Genomic DNA, 21,334 nt, shown 5'->3' with positions numbered 1-21,334 from the left:
AAATGTACTTAAATGTAATGATTTTTTTTTTAGCAAATATAGTCACACTCAAGCATGACATTAGCTGGAAATAAAACAATCATCAAACTAGTAAAAGTGTGGACATTTCTGGCACTGATTCTTTTCAATATAATTTTAACGCTTTCTAAATTTTTCAAATTATACAGGAAAAATTTACAAATAAAAATCCATCAGATTTAGTTTGGAGTCTATTTGTATTACAAAGGAAAACAGTTAATATCCATTTTATCAACCATTTCTTCATAAAGCAATGTTTCCAATAAAAGTCAATCCCAACAAAATATTTAATATTTTCTCTTAACAAAAACATATATTGTTTTAGTTTGCAGCTGCATCAGTTTCAAGTAGCATATACTTCTCTTTTACATCCACAGGAAAATCTGAAATTTTCAGTGATTGATGTAGTTATTTTGGAAAGTATGCCCACAGTTCTTTATTCCCAGAAGTAAAACACCAGAGTTCAATACGCAGATTCACACACATTTACCAGAAAAACAGCATGCTCTTCTAACCCTAATCCTCTATCAGTTCAGTTCAGTTCAGTCGCTCAGTTGTGTCCGACTCTCTGCGACCCCATGAATCACAGCACGCCAGGCCTCCCTGTCCATCACCAACTCCCGGAGTTCAATCAAACTCATGTTCACAGAGTCGGTGATGCCATCCAGCCATCTCATTCTCAGTCGTCCCCTTCTCCTCCCGCCCCCAACCTTTCCCAGCATCAGAGTCTTTTCCAGTGAGTCAACTCATCACATGAGGTGGCCAAAGTATTGCAGTTTCAGCTTTAGCATCAGTCCTTCCAATGAACACCCAGGATCGATCTCCCTTAGAATGGACTGGTTGGATCTCCTTGCAGTACACGGGACTCTCAAGAGTCTTCTCCAACACCATAGTTCAAAAGAATCAATTCTTCGGCGATCAGCTTTCTTCACAGTCCAACTCTCACATCCATACATGACCACGGGAAAAACCATAGCCTTGACTAGACGGACCTTGGTTGGCAAAGTAATGTCTCTGCTTTTTAATATACTATCTAGGTTGGTCATAACTTTCCTTCCAAGGAGCAAGCGTCTTTTAATTTCATGGCTGCAATCACCATCTGCAGTGATTTTGGAACCCAAAAAAATAAAGTCTGACACTGTTTCCACTGTTTTTCCATCTATTTCCCATGAAGTGATGGGACCAGATGCCATGATCTTTGTTTTCCGAATGTTGAGCTTCAAGCCAACCTTTTCACTCCCCTCTTTCATCAAGAGGCTTTTGAGTTCCTCTTCACTTTCTGCCATAAGGGTGGTGTCATCTGCATATCTGAGGTTATTGATATTTCTCCCGGCAATCTTGATTCCAGCTTGTGCTTCTTCCAGCCCAGCGTTCCTCATGATGTACTCTGCATAGAAGTTAAATAAGCAGGGTGACAATAGACAGCCTTGACGCACTCCTTTTCCTATTTGGAACCAGTCTATTGTTCCATGTACAGTTCTGACTGTTGCTTCCTGACCTGCATACAGGTTTCTCAAGAGACAGGTCAGGTGGTCTGGTATTCCCATCTCTTTCAGAATGTTCCACAGTTTATTGTGATCCACACAGTCAAAGGCTTTGGCATAGTCAATGAAGCAGAAATAGATGGTTTTCTGGAACCCTCTTGCTTTCTCCATGATCTCTGGTTCCTCTGCCTTTTCTAAAACCTGCTTGAACATCTGGGAGTTCACGGTTCACATATTGCTGAAGCTTGGCTTGGAGAATTTTGAGCATGACTTAACTAGCGTGTGAGATGAGTGCAATTGTGCGGTAGTTTGAATAACACCTCACAATTTGGGGTGCCTATTACATTGAAAGTCGCTCAGTCATGTCCGACTCTTTGTGACCCCATGGACTATATAGTCCACGGAATTCTCCAGGCCAGAATACTGGAGTGGGTAGCTGTTCCCTTCTCCAGGGGATCTTCCCAACCCAGGGACTGAACTCAGGTCTCTTGCATTGCAGGCAGATTCTTTAACAGTTGAGCCACCAGGGAAGTCCATAAATTAATGAGAAGCAATATAGATTTGCCATGGTTTTATAACTTATAACAAAATATAATTAATTGTATTAAATCTACATCACTTTAAACTTGACTAAACTGCTTTTTGCAATCTGTCATATAATTTCTTGGTACTGTTTTTAAATCTTTTCCTCAAAATGGAAATGAACACACTTGGAATTAAAAATGGTTAGATCTTTTCTGATAGAAAGTAAGGCTGATGTGAATGACAGCTTTGATTAAGACTGCTGTACTAAATGGAATCATATGACAGATATTTTTCACTCACTAATTACGTTAAATTTTTAAGGTATGACCAAAAAAAGTGTGTATATATGTGTGTGTTTACATATATATGTGTACATTTAAAGCATGCATTGACTAAAGTATATTAAATGAATATTATTTGCTTTCAGAACAACTTCTGAGTATTTCTCTAATTTTGCTTAAACAAGGTGCCTTTAAAAAACAACAGGTGTGATCCACTCAGTTTACTTCCCAGCCAATGGGAAGGTGCAGGACTGGGCAACAGACCCTTTAGAGACCAGCTGGTTTCCAATGTTTTGCTCTGAACCATTTTGGGAATGAAAGTGATCAAGCTGTCAACTTAATAATACAGGTCAGTAAGCATAATTTCTGTTGCTCAAAATTAAAATAGAATTGAATGAAAATACAGAGAATTAAACTTTCAATCCTATACATATTTTTTGTTGCAGAGAAGTCTGGTAAGTCATCACTAAAAGACTCTGAAGTTCAAACATATTAAAACAGGATAATATTCTATGGAAAAATAAAATGTAAATAACCAGCTCAGAAAGAAAAAGGAGGCAAGTCAAATTTCTCTCAGTTAAAGAAAAGCACAGTCATGGAGTTTTAAATGGCCAATGGACAGTATCAAATCCCTTTGGTATTTATATTCTGTCTCTGATGGATGCCTTTATAAGATTTTTGTAAAAGTCAGTAATTACCACAGGTGATAAATTCTCTCCTTCTTGACTATATGAACATATGATGCAATATTTTTTTCAGATGTGAATTTATCAACGTACAAGGAAGTGTCTGATTATTTTTAATTCTTTGAACACACGAGTTCCACAGATCTTGGAACTTACTGGCACTGGCTCCCGGTTCAGGGAAAACACTTTCCTAAAATAAGATTTTATAAAGCAAGAGCTAATGGCAACCCACACCCCAGGATTTTGCCCGGAAAATTCCATGTACAGAGGAGCCTGGTGGCTACAGACCCTGGACTTGCAAAGAGTCAGATGCGACTGAGTACAACAACAGCAACAAATCCTCATTTTGTTTCTGACTTTTACCAGCTGTGCCGGTGATATGACAACAGAGTCTCCAGAATGAAGCCCACCCAGTGACTGTTCGGAAAGTCCTGCTGAGAGCTGGGGTTCTCCTCTGCTCCTTCATCCTGTCATTCAGGGGTCACTGCCCTGGCCACCTGAAGCATCCACCCACCCTCCTGGATTCCCAGCCGACCAACCAAAGGGACACAAAGAGATCCAGAGGTTGAAGAAAGAAGCAGGTTACGACCACGGGGTGTACGGGGTGTTCAGAGTAACTGCCTCCAACATGAAGAACTGGCGGGCTCTGTGTCTTGCTGGTTTCAGACTCAGGTTGCTCAAGGTCAAACTCCAGCTTTACCCTTGAAACTTGCCTAAGATGGGCCACTTTGCTTAGTCTCTGAGCTTATTCCCCAGCCTATAAGATGGGGGTCACTTATGTGCTTATCAGCATTAAACCAGGTGATACATATAAAATGCACTTAGAATAATGCCTGGACACTAAGTATTCAATAAGCATTAGTTGTCCCTTTGCTGTAATATAATCTTTTTACCCTTAAGTACTGCTGTGCTGATTAGAAATAAAGCCGATAAATGCACCCACAAGTAGCTGACAGGCAAGGCAGTGGTTATGCTTTCATACTCACCGTTGGGACCAGCACTGTCTGTCCTGTCTTCACCCTTCAGAGCAGCAACAGGAAGCCAAGCAGCCTGATCTTCTTAGGAAGAGGGCTGATGGCCCAGAAGATAAAAGAAGATGGCCCATCTTCTTTTAAAACCCACCCTTCATAGGAGATGGAGATGGAGGGGGAAAAAGGAAAAGGAAGAAAAGAAACCCCAGGGCCGTGACACCAAGTGTGGGAATAAACAAGAAGTTACTCTTATTTGCAAAGCAGGAACAGAGTCACAGGTATAGAGAACAAACACATGGACACCAAGTGGGGAGAGGGGGTGGGATGAATCAGGAGACTGCAGCTGACAGATGCACGCTGCTATGCATAAAACAGCTAACTAATGCGAACCTACTGCATACCGCAGGGAACTCTACTCAGTGCTCTGTGGGGACCCAAATGGGAAGGAAATACAAAAAAGAGGGAATATACGTACACAAATAGCTGATTCACTTTGCTGTACAGCGGAAACTAACACAACAATGTAAAGCAACTATGCGTGCGTGCTAAGTCGATTCAGTCACGTCCGACTTTGCAACCACATGGACTGTAGCCCACCAGGCTCCTCTGTCCATGGGATTCTCCAGGCAAGAATGCCGGAATGGGTTGCCATGCCCTCCTCCAGGGGACTGTTCTGACCCAGGGATTGAACCCAGGTCTCCTGAATTGCAGGCAGATTCTTTACTATCTGAGCCACCAGGGAAACCCCAACACACAGTTTATTTCAGCATAATTCTCCCCCATAATATTGCAAAGAAAGTGATTCAAATAAGCAAACTACCTCACCCTTGTAAACTTCATATACCAAATAGTCCTTTGCCATGATGACTCACTGGAGAGTGGTCAACCCTTCAAATACAGATCTATGTGCTGTCTGTGTCTTTGTCCAATCTTAAAAGCAAATGCAATCTGTTCTAAAGGTGACTAACATCAATGTCCAAAGGTCTGTTCACCTGCACCTGGAGTGAAAGGTCTGAAATCCTCACTGACCTTCGTGGCATTTGGCCCAGGACCACAAGTGCACGCAGACAAGAGCTTTGCAAAGGACTTTACACTTTTCACCTCCTTCCGATCCCCAAATGCTAAACACAGGATATTACAACAATACAATTCTTTCTAGAGGATTTGAAACCACGGAGATGAAAGCATTCACCCCTCCTCTGCTTGTGAAAAGTACAGACAATGTCTCTAATCCATTCATTTCATACAAGTTACTAAAAAGGGCTCCCCAGGTGGCACTAGTGGTAAAACCCACCTGCCAAAGTAGGAGACATAAGAGACGTGGGTTCAGTTCCTGAGTCAGGAAGATCCCCTGGAGGAGAGCATGGCAACCCACCCCAGTATTCTTGCCTGGAGAATCCCATGAACAGAGGAGCCTGGAAGGCCACAGTCCATAGGGTTACAAAGAGTCGGACATGACTGAAGCAACTTAACATGCATGCACTAAAAAGCTGAGTACTTTTCCTTCTAATTTACTATTTTAGAGGCTATAAACTACTGTGCGATGCTGGGTAACACCAACTTTACAATCACGTTTAACACCAAAATGAGAAAGTGTACCAAATACTTGTCATTTAGTCGCTAAGTCAAGTCTGACTCTTGCAACCCCATGGACTGTAGCTCACCAGGCTCTTCTGTCCATGGAATGCTTCAAAGCAAGAATGCTAGAATGGGTTGCCATTTCCTTCTCTAGGGGATCTTCCCAAGCCAGGGATTGAACCTGTGTCTCCTGCACTGGCAGGCAGATTCTTTACCACTAAGCCACCAGGGAAGTCCACCAAATACTTAAGCACACTTAAAAATGACGACTTGTGCTTTGGGCCCCAGAGGCTCTGGATGGATGGCATCCTCTGGGTCCACGAAGAGCTGTACCCACTGTCTGTGCCACATCCTGAAATGTTGGGGCCTCAACTCCAAAAAACTCCATCAAGTGACAGCGCCACCATCCCACCCACAGGATAGCTTCAGGAGGTAACTAACACATAAAGGACCCACAGTGTGTGGCACGTGATATTCCTGTTTACTTTTCCCTTCCTCCTGGGAAGCCAGAGGACAGAGAAATAAGCTAATAAATCGGATCAGAAATGTAAGAAAACCTGGGGCTTGCAGAACCACACCCCTTGGGGTTTTCAGACACAAAGGAAGCACACAGCCCCAAGGTTATCCCATGGTCACAGGCCTCTAAGAACACGGCTACTGGTCTCACACACCAGGCACCGTGCTGTCCACAGAGTGACCAAGGGTGTCACAGCACTGCTCTCCACAGATGAAGAAACCAGCCTTGGAGAGGCCAGGGGACTGTCCCAGGGGATGGATGACACAGCCAGGGTGACTCAGGTATAAGCAACCTATCAGTCCCTCCAGAATACACCCAGGGACACAGTCGTTTGTAAGTTTCTTTGTAGACCATCCATTATCACAGGCGATCTCTGAGGCCAGCCTCTGAACCAAAGCATCCCAGAATGACCCTCCTTACAGATAAGGAACTGAGTTCCACGAGTTCAATGGCTTCCCCTCGGAGGATGGCCAGTGGCTGGAGGCGCCCTTGAACGCAGGTCTTGCAATCCTGTATTTCCTTTTTTCATGCGCCAGTGATTTCTCAACTGTGCTCTGCAAAGAAGCATCTCAGGATGCAGGCCCCAGGGCCTGGCAGAGCCCTGTGTGGGGCCCTGTTACTGCTCTGTCCTTATGTCCAAGTCTAACCTTCGCAACATGGCCCAGCCACTCCACACATCAACGGGGAGGTGTGTTTCCCCACCCTGGATTCCAGGCTAGTCGTGTGACTTTGACGAGAGGGTGAGGCAGGAGTGACGATGTGCCATTCCCAAGAGTAAGGCAAGAGGCCTTGGCACCCTCTGCTCTCTCTCTGGAAACCCTGCCTGCAGAGGACCCCAGGGAGGGGAGCCCAGCCGTCCCAGCCAAGGCCAAACCTAGACCAGCCTGCAGCCAGCCAACCCTAGAGTGTCAAGAGAGGCCAGCCAAGGTCAGCTGAGTAGAGACACAGAAAGAAAGCATATAATCCCAGTTCAGACCAGCAGGCACGCTTCCCATCCATAGAACACAAAAAACAGTAGAGGACTGTGGTTTGCACCCGTGGTCCCCAACCTATCTGGCAGCAGGGACCAGCTATGTGGAAGACAATTTTTCCACGGACCTGGTGGACAGGACACCTGGGGGCGTCCAATACTTTGACCTCCTGATGAGAAGAGCCGACTCATTAGAAAAGACCCTGATGCTGGTAAAGATTGAGGGCATGAGGAGAAGAGGGAAACAGAGGACAAGATGGTTGGATGGCATCACCAACTCAATGGACTTGAGTATGAGCAAGCTCTGGGAGATGATAAAGGACAGGGAAGCCTGGCGTGCTGCAGTCCATGGGGTCGCAAAGAGTTACACACGACTAAGAGACTTAAAAACAATGGCAGGGGGTAGGCGGGGAGGGTGAGTCATGGTTCCAGGATGATTTAAGCACATTACATTTATTGTGTACTTTATTCTATTATTATTATCACATCAGCCCTACCTCATATCATCAGGCTTTAGATCACTGAGGTTGGGGTCCCCTGGTTTCTGCCATCAGCTTTGGGGGCATCTGTTACTGGTTCATCGAACACTTACTTCTCCAATTTGAAGGGTCACTTTTTAAACCTGCCCACAACAAATTTCATTAACCAAGAGTTATCTATGCTTTTCTACCTATGTTAAGATTTTACTTAACTAAAAAACATGGTGCTTTGAAAAGTAACTTGAGAAACTACTCAGCTCAGCTCTAATACCCTCCCTGCCTCCTCCTACACCTATGTTCTTCACTGTTAGTGAGTTGAGACTGTGCCCCGTGTCACTAGGATATAAAGAAATGCACACACAAAAGCTGCCTTTGGAACACTGACTCAGACGCTAAGACTTGGGAACTCATTTATTTTCTGCTATCACCACCCAGTTCCAAGAGATTCAATAAATTTATCATGATACATAAAACACAGCAAGATAAATTAGAATCAGGTGAGACAAGTGCTTCCCAGGTGGCCCTAGTGGTAAGGAACCCGCCTGCCAACGCAGGAGACTTAAGAGATATTGGTTCCATCCCTGGGTCGGTAAGATTCCCCTGGAGAAAGGCACAGCAACCCACTCCGGTACCCTTGCCTGGAGAATCCCAAGGACAGAGGAACCCGGCGGGCTAAAATCCATGGGGTCACAAGAGTCGGACATGACCGGAAGCAACTTAGCAGGAATGCATAAGAGAAGTGAGGAGGACACTAAGACCCAAGAAAAGGAACCAGAATTCAGGTTCTGTTGCAGAGACGGTGGCTCTGGGCATTTTTCTGTTTTAGGCCCAGCAGCAGCTACTCCCTCCAGCTGGTAACAGAACCCATGTCTCCATGGAGCAGCCCCAGTTTCCACACTCTCATTCCCCGTGGCTCCTGAGGGCTGACCCCATGCCTGGTCCAGTGTGCCGGCCAAGCAGGGCATGAGGTTAAAGTGGGAACAGGTGATGTGAGCTGACTCCATGAACCACAGGGCAGGCGTGGTCTGTGCTGTTGGGGGAGGGACTATCTCTTTCCCTGGGGCTTGGGGCTGGAGGATTCAGCCTGCAACTCCTTAGAAACACCCAGGAGAGATACTTAGAAAGGCTCGAGCCACCAGGACCAACTGGGCCACCCACAGCCTTCTCTTTACACGAGCTAACAAATCCTGTTTGATGAAGTCCAGTTTGGCTGAGGTGTTCTGGTCAAAAAAGTTCTAACTCCTTCAGCCCACACATCTGAATCTGGCATCCTAACAGCCAACATGGAGAGGAAAACTTGATGAGTTATACAATTCGCTTTGTCCACAAGAACAAAGTACGTTCTTAAGGGAAGTCACACCTTTTCCTGGAAGTGAGACCCAGAAGGACAGCTCCCCAGAGGGTCATTCTAAAGATTCTGTGCTATGCTTGTTTAGTCGCCCAGTCGTGTCCAACTCTTTGCGACCCCAAGGACTATAGCCCACCAGGCTCCTCTGTCCATTGGGATTCTCCAGGCAAGAATACTGGAGTGAGTAAACATACCCTCCTTCCAAGTCTAAAGACTCTACATCACGTAATAAAACACTCAGCATCTTCCTAATAGACCCGACACTCCCCCTGAAATGCTTTTGCATGGAGCACACTTCAGTACAGGTGGATGGCATCAAGGCATAAATCAGGAAAAGACAACCTGCACCTTTCTGCATGACTGAAGCAGCTCATCACACACTCATCTGCGTGCACAGGGAGGGGTGGGGAGAGGGGAGAGAACACAGTGCACACACCCCGTGCTCAGGGGCCCTGGCTTTGTTAGGAACAGAGACAGCTTTACCCACCAAGCTCCCAGCAGTGATCTCAGCTAAGCTCTGACAAGCTACTGAGCGTTGATAAGTTTGAGAATATCATACCCTCTCGGCATGCTACCCAGGCTTCCCTGATGGCTCAGTGGTAAAGAAACCACCCGCAATGCAGCAGACGCAAGTTCAGTCCCTGCATCAGAAAGATCCCCTAGAGAAGGAAATGGCAACCCGCTTCAGTGTTCGTGCCTGGGAAATCTCATGGACAGAGGAGCCTGGCGGGCTACAGTCCACAGGGTCGTGAAAAATGGGACACGACTGAGCAACTGAACAACAACAAGAGCCTGGCACCCAGCACACAGTGAGCGCCCAGTATAAATCCCTGAAGTAAGGCTTACCCGTGTTGCCAAGATTTAATCAAAGAATATCAGCCTAAATGACATAGTTGCGGCAGACTTGGGTGGCAGCTATGGCTGGCAGCTTCTTCCCCAAGTATCGAGGGGGGAAAAGTGGGTTTTATCTGTGCACAGTTGAGCAGAGGCAGGAGGGAACAAAAGCTGAACAATCGTAGGAAGCACCTAAAATCCTTCCAGCATCCCTGCTATACCCACTTTCTCATAACAAGCACCTTCCTGCTGTATGAGGCAGCATCTCAGATTGATCCACTGTTCAAGCCATCTCTCCCATCCTCCTCTATCAAAAACGACCTATGGATGCGGGTCTCGTCCCTTTACACCACGCTACCTGACAAACTCAAGTGAACTCCGGTAACAGTCCTCAGGCTCTCTAAGTATTTGGCGAGACCCTATAGATTCTTGAATCAAACGTCTTCATTTTACAAGTGAGAGATCTGACATCTAAGAATGTCAACTTAGGGAGGTGACAGCAAGTTGGGGATGTCATACTTAAGATGACTTAATGAGCTACTGCTCCCAGAGATGACATTTCAACAAGCACCTTTCTTCCTTGGTCGAAATGATGAGCTGGTGGAAATTTCAAGCGCTCTAATAGAGGGGGATGCCCATTTTTGAGGTTAGGTAGTCTTTTAGGAACTATTGCAATAAAAATGTCATGCTTTTGGTCCCTGCTCAGGGGACCCCTAAGGCCAATTATTCTCCAGTGTCCATGTTTCAATGAACATCAGACAGAAATAAGTGCTGGAAAATTATCTCCCCAGGATCATTGTGTCTCGTTACTGTCTCTGAATGAGTTATCTCAAATTTTGGCTCGTAGCTGTGAATATAGAGATCGAAAATGATCTGTGTTCTGATTCTCTGAAATATCTTTATTCTCTTATTATACCCTAAAAATTCCAGACTGATGTCACATATTCTGGAGTTCATCAGATTGAAAGATGGGTTGTTGCTGTTGTTTTAGTCACTAAGTTGTGTCTGACTCTTCTTGAACCCCACGGACTGTAGCCCGCCAGGTTCCTCTGTCCATGGGATTCTCCAGGCAAGAATACCAGACTGGGTTGCCATTTCCTTCTCCAGGGAATCTTCTGGACCCAGGAATCGTACTTGCATCTGCTGTATTGACAGGCAAGTTCTTTACTGCTGAGCCACCAGGGAAGCTCTGAAAGATGACTACAAAGCAGCTTGGTTTCTAGAACATACCAAGGTTCATAATTCATCTTCTCTGCTGACACCAGAAGGCCTCTGCTTCCTAAGAGAAACAGTCTCCTGTCAATCACAGTGTGGTACGCGAAACTTCATGTCACGATCCGCAGACGCTTCCTTAACACTAGTCAGAAAAGACATGATAAATTTTACAAAGGGCAGGGTCTCTGAGTCCCTGCTAATGTCTTGCCAGTATTCTTTCAACTTTAGCAAGTATGAAGATCTCGGGGTCCGGGGTGTTTCTTTACCAGTTTCGGTGGCCCCTTCCAGAGGCTGTGACTCAGTATCTCTGCAGGGCCAGGAATCTGCTTTTTTTTTTAAGAAGAGCTTCGGGTGAATCCAATGCAGGTGTCCAGAACTGCCTTCTGGAACTAAGCAAGGCTGACTTTTCACGGTCCCAATTCTGAGGGGTCATTTTGTAATTCTCAGGGTTTCTTTTCCTTTTAAAACATAATATTGGCCTTATGTTTATAACATACATATTTTTTGAGCTCTTGTACAAACACATCACCCACTGAGCCCCCAGGACACTCAAATATCAAAGTATTGGACCCAGAGAAGTTTGAACCACATGAAATTGTCAATATGCAAGGCTTTCTGACATAAAAGTAGGGAGCTCAGGTGGTTACACCCATGGGATGTGGGTGCCTCCCAACCTCATAGTGTTGGTCTGCTTGTTTAGTCTTTATCATAATCCTACAAAGTGTTTATCTAGAAAACAAAACTGAGGCTCAAAAATCAAATACCATGGCGGGGAGGTCTCTGCCCTCTTTCTTCCCCTCCAGGACCCCATAGCCAACTTCAGGCCATTTAATTAACAACACCCTCTACTGGTCCGGCCCCACTGGGACTGACCAGACCCCACTCCAAACTTTCCAAGGGTCAGCAACACAGGTCTCTCAGCAAGCTCCCCACAGGGGCTGGAAACAAAAGGGAGGGGCTCTCTAAAAAGCCACCCAAACAGGATGAAATGGTCACTGACAAACAGAGACAGCACAGCAAGGATCCCCATAACATACACACAAGACATATGTCTGCCAGTGGGTGATGATCGGGAAGACATCACACCACGTTCAGATGCCTGGATGCGAAAAGTCAAGGAAGTGGAGAACACAGGTCATGAGACTGTTGTCAAAGCAGCCTCTTTTTATTAAGTTTCCTCACTTGAGAATATGCCACAGTGAATGAAGAAGCAAGGAGAGCCTGCCTGCTGTACCGCAGACGAGCGATGAGAACGCGCGGGCTGAGCTCTGAGCAGGTGTAATCAATTTCATTCTATATCAGAAATAAAGCAGGAGATGATATCTATTACTCCCTGTCACGGCAGCTTCTTCCTGGTGATACACGGTTCTTTTAATACACCAGAAACTAAAATCAAATCATGCTTATCTACCACATAGTGAATTTAATTTTTTTTCTTAGAGCTCAGTATAGTACCAAAATTCTACTTTATGGCAGTAACAGATTTATAAATTTTTATTACATATGATAAAAATTATAGACTCATTTTTACACATTTAATTAACAAAAGGTAACCTTTTTCCTTTAAATTTAGCAACTGAATCTCTACGCGCCTATTAATTTCTAAGGGTATCAAGCACCAAACCCACCACCTGAGCATACTGTCAAGATTATTACAAATGCTTTTAAAAAATCAAACTTCATAGAAAGAAAAAAAAAAGCCAGCAGGAAGCAGAAGTAATTTGTGTTTTTTCTTCCCTAAGAGAACTTTATTCAATCACTCATTCAAAAATATTTGTTAAGTTGATTAGTTCACTGTGTGACTGCTGTTGTTGTACAGTTGCCCACTCATGTCCGACTCTTTGTGACCCCATGGACTGCAGCATGCCAGGCCTCCCTGTCTCTCACCACCTCCCAGAGTTTGCCCAAGTTCATGTTCATTGCATCGGTGTTCCCATCCAGCCATCTCATCCTGTCGCCCTACTCTCCTTCTGCCTTCAGTCTTTCCCAGCATCAGGATCTTTTCCAATGAGTCGGCTGTTGGCATCAGGTAACCCCTTTGTCATGGCAAAGGGGGCTGTGTAACTCAATAAAGCTTTGAGCCATGCTGTGGAGGGTCACCCAAGATGCATGGGTCTTAGTGGAAAGTTCTGACAAAACATGATCCACTAGAGGAGGGGATGGCAAACCACCCCAGTATACTTGCCATGAGAATCCTATGAACTGTATAAAAAGACTATGTGATTACTAAATGCTAAACACTGTAACTTGATTCTATACATTATGAGTATTTATTTCAAAAGAAATGCTTTAGACAACTTTATATTTGTATCTAGGGAGAATATCCCAATGAGCCAACTTCAAACTTGTGGTTATGACATTATTTAAAACATATCAGACTACGCCAGAGAGGACAGATCAAACAGAAACCCTCAAAATGGACTGCAGGAAGGGTGTGATCTAGCGCCTCCCCATCCCATCCACAGTCAGAAGCCCATGTTAGACCCTGTTGTGACTCCACCACTAGAATCAGTGAAAAGCACCAGGCCTCTGCCTTCCATGGTAACTCAAACTAAAACAAATTCTCACTGTCTGCAATAAATCTGCTTTCTGCATATTGAATAGGAAAGAGATGAAAGGGAATACTCACCCATCTGAAAACAAACGGATGCTCTGTAAGTGTTTCTGTTCTGAGGCCCATAAAAACCACATGCTTTGCTTCTGCCTAGGCTGTTGTATTTTTAAATAAATCATTCTGTTAAATGCTAGCCCCCTCCTCCAAGAGAAAGTCTAAAAACTCTGCTTTGACAAGCCTCTGACAAGTTGACCTTCACTGTCTCTCAGCTGCAGGTCCTGGATTCTTGACCATCACGATTTCCCTCCTCTGCAGCCCCAGCGTGAAAGTAAGTGAGATCCTTCCATCAGATCCTCCACCGTCCCTCTGCCTCCAACTCAGGGCCCAAACTTTTCACATCACAGGAAAAGTTTTTAAGGAATCGGGATTCTTCTCAGTTTTAAGCAGAAAAATGGACTGACTCAGGTGACACTCCAATATTCTTGCCTAGGAAATCCCTTGGACAGAGGAGCCTGGCGGGCTATAATCCGTGGGGTCGCAAAGAGTCAGACACAACTGAAGTGACTAAGCATGCAGGTGTCCATGCAAATTTCAGTGACTCCCTGCATTATATACCTGAACCAGCAATGTTGGGAAAGGGGCCTCCTGCAGACGGAAGCGAGGTGCCCACACTCTTCGTATCTATGTCACACATCTGCACGTGGCAACTCTTCTGGTCGATTACCGAAAGACTTGATGGAGAAAGTTCCATAAGTTACCCTGAACTCTTAGGTAACTCCCAGATAATCTGGTTCTCCTAGTCCCACTGCTATACACAGAATAGCGGCCACTGAGGATACACCCATGGAGAAGGAAACAGCGACCCACTCCAGTAGTCTTGTCTGGAAAATCCCAAGGACAGAGGAGCCTGGTGGGCTAGAGTCCATGGGGCCGAAAAGAGTCGGACACCACTGAGCACCCACACAGGATACAGCCAAAAAAAAGAGGAACAAAGGAGAAAAAATCACCACAGAGTCTGAAGTTGTCCTGGGGTCAATTCTGAACTAAAAGTGAATTACAACTAAAGCAGCAACTTCCACTGAAGAATGTCATTTGATGTGAACGAGTCATCACAGCAGATGGAGGCTCCCTCCATACCTCGCCTTCCTTCAGCTCTAGGTGGATGCATCCAGGGAGCCATGCGGGTGAGGCTAGGTGATACCCCTGCCTACATACCCACTAGGCAGCTACACGTGCTGATGGGCTGGGACAGCGGCCAGAGGAGCAGGGAGCTGGAGGCCTGCCTGCCGCATGGAAAGCACTCTGCCTGCCATGGATTCTCTGAAAGTCTGCTGACAACGTTTCAAGATAAATCCGTTAAATGACATCACAATCCATTTTGTTTACCTGGAGCGTTTAAGGATAGAGAAGAAGGGATGGTCTTTGGCGGAAAACGGAAAAACGAGGTGCTATCTTAGGAGACCCATAAGAGTACATTATCAGTACTATCAAAAAGCTCTTCTCTTCTATTTGGAAATGAAGTTCATTTCCAAAGGCAAAGTGTCACATTTCCATATTAAAATTCCAAATTTTATGCACATTAATTCCTCATTCTTGCCTAAGAAATTCCTTGTTTCTTCCAATTTCAGTAGATTTTGAAACTTTAAATAATTGGACAACTTTCCAAAGTATGGTAACTGTATCTTTCTGATCTTTGCCCATGACCACCCCCAATGCCTTCCCCAACCCCCTAAAGGGGCTTTCCCAGCAGTAATGCTCAATATCCACTTTGAATAGAAAGCATCATTTTAATAGATGCATTGGGCTATGTGCTTATTATAACAAGTCAACAAATATCTTCGAAACACAGTGTCAACCCACAGAAATTTCCAGTGGCTAATTTTCAGTGACTGCAAAATTTAATTAAAACTTTACATTGCGGTAAAATGAGGAAACTTTTCTTCGTTGTCATTTTACAACTGGCTGGATCCAATATCTTCTGCAGATAAGACCATTATTTGAAATGTCACGCTAAGAGGCTGAGAGTCACAACACCATCACATCACCCTGTTTCATAATTTGGGTTGTGTTCACAGTGGGGGTGGGGGTTACTAAGTGCATGGATGTGAGTTTTAGTTGCATCTCTGGTACTTTCTGCTCTTGTCAAGGAAGGCTGAAAAGTGCAGGTTGAGAATCCCAGGCCTTTCAGAACTCACGCTCTGTCCAGCATCCCAAGCGCCTGGAGGGTTAATTCTAGCATCTGCTGCTGTCCCCATGCCTCCAGCCCCACCCTGGACTTTCAGATTTTTATCCCTCTGGGTGGGGCCAGGAGCCTACCTGTCTACCTGTTCCTGGGTGATGCTGAGGCTGTTCATCCAAGGATGACTCTTTTAGAATAATGTTTCTCAAAGGTGAGCACACATGTGAGCACACACAACCCCCCACCCTCCTCAGTTCTTCTCTTTCCCTCCCCACCTTCCTACCTCTTCATCAGATCCTGACCTTGCCAGTTGGCCCCTGGGAGGCAGGGGGCCACAGGCTATGGAGGTGATGACTAAAACTTTCCTACTTCCCACCTAACACCAGCCCTACCTACTGTTTTCCTCTGCTGAGTTCTTTTTCAGAGCAACAGAGTAAAAGCAGTCTTTCTGATAAGATTAAATGCTAAACCACTGCAGTATTTTAGGAACTGGAGAAGCAGCATCCTCTTATGATGGGAGGTCTATGTTACTTTGCATCTTCCTTAAACTTTTCACTAATGAGTTTGAAAAACATAAGTAATGAAACCTCTCTCACTTACAAAAGAAGCCGGTTAACAGGCTGTAGTTCTAAAGATAAGAAGCCTGAGAAAAGTTTGTGGGAAAGCTGGTTTTCAAAGAGAAGACTCCTAGAATTACAAAGCACGGCAGACACTGCCTTAAGAAATGTTATACTGTCGAAAAAGTATGTAAGTACTTATTAAAATGCCTGTCCCCTAACTGAAAACTATGTCTTAGGATATTCAGGTTAGACACACTCATTCTAGAAAACTAAACCTAAAACAAAAACAGAGAAACACTGCTTAACCCAAAACAGTGCCTCTACTGAAACCTATATACAGCCTATCAATTCCTAGAATGTACAATTGTTACGAAACTATGAAATTTTTAAATAAAGCTACCGACCTCCATAGAATTGTCAGAGAAATATCTACATTCAAAAATCAACTTTTCCCAAAACAAAAGGCTGTGTTTCATTTATACAGGGTTTTATATCATCTGAAGATATAATTCAGATTACTTGCTCATTAGGGAAAGTTCACTTAGAATTACTCAAATTATATACACGCTGATATATATATCAATATATGTAAGTAACTTTTCTATTGAAAATTTGTGAACCAACCCTTTGAAAACATCAGAGACTAAAACCTGTGATTTTGCAGATTAGAACAATTGATTAAGCTCAAGCAATATTTCTTTACATCCACACAACACTAAAAATGTAAAGTGATTTCTTGGCATATCTCTTTCATGCTCAGTGATTTAAATTTGCAATCTTTTCATCACATCCATTATCAATCTCATTAAAGCAACATAAAAACGTAAAACGTTATCCAAAAAAGAAAAAATAAACTGCTTAACAAATCTATTCACACTCTCTGTAAAGGGTACTATAAAATCTTATATTTTGAAATGATTTTCAACTTATAGAAAAGTTGCAAAAATAGTACAAAGATTTCAAGTACATGTTTCTCCCACCTTCCCCTAGTGTGGACATCTGACTTAACTACTCAGAGTCAAATTATTCAAAATGAAGAAACTAAATGTTGGTACAATTCTAATTCAACTACAGACTCCATTCAGATTTCAGCTGTTTCCCCCCAATTGTCCTTAAAAGAGTATTTTAAAGAATACATTTCTTCAGGAAGAGTTTCAAACTCACAAAATTATATTAAGGTTTAATCTGTTCTAAACAGTGTAGTGGAAATCTGTTTGTACTTCTATTTCTGCAAACCAAGGCTTGCTTACTAGAACTTATCACATCAATCTCATTATTATATAAAACCAAATACTTCCTTGTATAGTATATATTACCACCTGGCTTTTAAGAAAATGGGTCAAAGAAGAATGACTTGCCAGCTACTTGGCTTCTCACTATGGAAAAGACAATAGTAAGCAGAAGCAAAAATGATTTCACTTTCTGCCTCGCTTCTTACTTGAATACTTTTTTGCAAATATTCTTCTGAATGATCATACAGAGCCTAGATAGAAGGCAGAAAGTGAGCCTCCAATATCTTGCTTAACAACTTAGAAATTGTAAAAACAGAAAGTGATATTTAAAATGAAATGTTTAGAGTAAATAAAAGGCCTCCTGAACAAAAAAAAAAAACCTAATTCTTTTCTGTTTTCTTCCAATATGTTCAGTTCCTATATCTAGCATCCAAATTATGTGCAGTACCCTCCAGAAATGATTAATCAGCAATCACATCAATTGTGAATGCATTCCAAAAGAGGGGAAACAGCAAAGTGTCTTGTGTACAAATCTTGGTTACAAAAAAAAAAAAAATGTCTCCACTGATTACATACAGCCTTCTGATTCAGTCCATTGGTTGTGCTGAGGCTGAGAAGAATCTGTGATGAAAATGTCAGTTTCAAAAGCCGGGACAATGTAAGCCAGTCTAATGTCAGACAGTCCTTTCTCTCCCTCCCTTCTGTGTCAGCCAGTTCACAGACAATTTGAATGTCTGCAAATGATCAGAATTCACATCAGTCATTTATTAAAAAAACAGTGAGTGTCTGTTGGGTCTCGGGCTCTATGTAAGTGTTTTATGGGAACCAAGAAGAAAAAATAACTGACTTTGCCCTCAAGCCACTTACAATCTACTTCCTCTGTCTCTAAAAGGATCCCCATGTCAGGTGACCAGCAGCCAAATATTTCAATTTCCAGAAGACTCATAAAGATAAATAAGTGTCAGTATCACTGATAACATCAGAATTAACTTCCCCAACATAAAAAAAATTCCAAAAATAAAAAACTGACTTTTCCAAAGCATTAAGCGCTTCCCACATGTACTACCTAAAACCCAAAGTGGAGAGCAAAAGCATAATACACTGCAATTTATCTGATCCCTGCACACACAAAATTTGCCAACTTCAATTTTTTAAAAATTTCATCATTTCTAAGCATTCTCTGGGATACTGCCCTTCAGTTCCTCCATACTAGGTTACCTCTGGGTTTCCAAATTAAAAAAAAAAAAAACCGAAGGCACAGTTCAATTACTGGTAGGATAACAAACAAATAGAATGATGTACTTTCTCTGAAAGAAAGATCTGTATAAAATTTAGTAAAAGCAAAGTCTCTTTTGGTTTGACTATTAATTTACATAAGCATTAACAAGGACACAGGTCAGTACTACTTAGGCTGAAGTTCCACTTAACGATGAGAAACTAATCATTTAAATAAGCTACGTAAATATTTGTTCCCCACCTCCATCCCAATCCCTTACCACTTCTTGAAAATCCATCCAAACGCTTTCTGACACAGCTTAACTTGAAACAAATCCCAGGCAGGGAGCTATGGATCTTAATAAAGAGAAAACCATCACTGAGGCCCTCATCCTTGGCTTCTAACACTAATGAGTTACAAGGTTCTAAAACTAGCGAGTCTACTCCATAATTCACCAGTAAAAAAGAACGCAGGCCAAAACCGGCATCAATTTTATAGAAGACAGCGGTGGATCGTTTTAAGTCCTCTGGCGCACGTGCAATTACCAGACAGTTAAGGGCATATTAAACTTCGGGAAAGGGTATTTCTCTATTGAAACTGACAGCATACAGCGAGCAGCCAACTCCACGCTCGGCTTCCTTAGAGGCCAACTGTGGTCAAGGGTCTCGGGGCTCAGCAACGCCGGGGCATGGCCTCTGCGCCTGCGTGTCCCCCAGGCTCCAGGAAGTAAAGATGTAAGTTTTCACCGGTCGGAAGGCCAAACGGAAAAGTCTCCAACGTTTTAAAATATGTGTTTTACCATCAGTGAAATTCTCCCTCATCAAATTAAAAAAAAAAAAATTCAACTTACTCATTCCTCCCGAATAAACATAGAAACCTATTTTGCAGCCCAAGTTCAAGGCCAAATAACAGGCTTTTTATTTAAAGGAAAAAAGCCCAGTTACACCATTCTACGTAGACCTTAATGAAACTGGCACACATGCAAGAAAGTGTACAAGTGTGCAGGTGTGCAAGCGTTGGCTGTCCATCCACGTGTGTGCTCCAGATAACACCAGGCGGGGTTCGCGCCCCTCCCGACCCCCAACTCCTGGCCACGCGTCCTCCCCCAAGGAGCTCTCCGGGCTCCGACAGCAGGCGCGCAGTGGTCACCTCCCCGCACTCCCTTTCCTGCCCATCCCCGGCCGCGGGCCGCGGGGCGGGCTGACCGCTGCCCCTAGCCGGGTGCTCAGCGGGGCCAGAGGTGCGAAGAAAGAGCCCGGGGGGCCAGAGCCGCGGTTGCCGGGACCCTGGGGCCCGATCCTCCAGCCGGAACCTGCGAGGCCGCCGCCTCGGCTCTCCCGGGCAGCCTCCCGAATGCCAGTAAGAGCGGAGGTCACGGCCTCGGCGGGCTGGGCGGAGGCAGAAGGGCAGGGAACTGGAGATCGCCGCCGCCGGGTCCACCGATCGCGCGGGCGCAACGGGCACGGCGACCCGGCCCGGCAGCCGCTCGCGGCGAGAAGGACCGCGCAGCGCCCACGCCCGGCGGCCGGCGGCTGCAGCTCCCAACTTCAGGCAAAGTTTTCTGCTGTTGCTCCCGGAGCCGACCAGGGACTCCGAGTGGCGCCGTCCTCGCGGACACGCGCCCAGGCCGCGCAGGGGCGGGGGCGGAGATGAGAGCCTGGCTCCCCGGCCAGCCCCCGGGGCTCCTCCGCTCGGCCGGCCACAGCGCTCGGTGCCCACCCTCCCCGCCAGCCCCGCTCCCACGCCGGGGACTGGAAGACGCGGTGCCCAGCCCGCCGCGCCCCCTGCCCGGCCTCGCCGTCCGCCGCTTGGGCTCTCCCACCCCGGAGCTGCCGGTGTCCAGAGCCCCTCTCCGGCCCGCGCGCCCCAGGCCCCTGCAGGCGAGGCCCCGCTTACCTGAAAACAAGTCCCCCGCCGCAGTTAGCAAAAGTCCGGTCAAAGTGACCAGGCAAGTCCCGAGTCGGCTCATGGTGCTGAGTGCGCCCCGGGCCGCTCCCCGGCGGCGCTGGATGGGCGCGAGGGCGGAGGGCGGCCGGGAGCTGTGCCTCCAAGGCGGAGAGAAGAGGGTGAACAGCCAAAACCAGAACCAGACGCTCCGAGTGCCAACAGTTGCAGAAGTCCCAACTCCGGCTGCTCCCGGGGCCGGGGGGCTAGGGGCCAGGGTCCCCCTGCCCTGTCACCGGCCCCGCTCGAAGCTGGCGCGGCTGCGAGAGGGAGCGGAGGGCGCGCCCGCGGAGCCAAAATCCGCCCTCCGTGCCGGCGGCTGCGCTGGCTTGGTTCTTCTTCCTGAGCTCGGGACCCGAGCCTCCGGCGCCGCGGTGCCCGGGGCCGGGGCCGGGGCCGGGGCCGAGGCCGCGCGCGTCCCGCCCGCCGCCTGTGCGCGGGCAGCCGAGCCAGCCCCCGGGCGGCGGCGCGCCGATGGCCGAGCCCGCGCCGGCTGCGCGCGGGGCTCCTGCTCCCCGACTGACTGGCGGGGCCCCGCAGGCCGGCTGAAGGGAGCGCCCACGTCACGGCCGCCCGGCCGCCGCGGCCCGCTAGAGGGCGTGAGCGCCCGGCCCCGCCGGCCCGCACTCGGCGCTCGGCGGCCGCGGCGCCTCCGGGGGAGCCGGGCGGGGGGCGGCCGCGGGGGCGGCGTCACCGCGCCAGGAGCGGCGGCCGGGCGGTGCCACCCGCTCCCTCCCGCTGCC

The 21,334-nt window shown here is 46.1% G+C and overlaps 1 protein-coding gene across 4 annotated transcripts in view; it reads right to left on the bottom strand.

Annotated features, from left to right (window-relative positions):
* Positions 1-21,049, bottom strand: part of PTPRM (protein tyrosine phosphatase receptor type M) — a 671,212-nt gene extending 650,163 nt beyond the window's left edge. Inside the window, exon 1 of one of the 4 annotated variants that reach the window (XM_055417180.2) lies at positions 20,544-21,049. In XM_055417180.2, coding sequence (XP_055273155.1) covers positions 20,544-20,616 — 73 coding nt within the window. In that variant the 5' untranslated portion in view covers positions 20,617-21,049. The remainder of the gene's footprint in view (positions 1-20,543) is intronic. The other 3 variants (XM_055417182.2, XM_055417181.2, XM_055417183.2) reach the window with 3 other exon arrangements.
* Between the last annotated feature and the right edge of the window lie 285 nt (positions 21,050-21,334).

The sequence above is a fragment of the Moschus berezovskii genome, chromosome 28, assembly GCF_049115385.1.
Source record: "Moschus berezovskii isolate FMDL1 chromosome 28, NW_MosBer_1.0, whole genome shotgun sequence".
NCBI lineage: Eukaryota > Metazoa > Chordata > Mammalia > Artiodactyla > Moschidae > Moschus > Moschus berezovskii.
The sequence above is the reverse complement of the archived record's forward strand: the minus strand, read 5'-3'. Positions and strand labels throughout refer to the sequence as shown.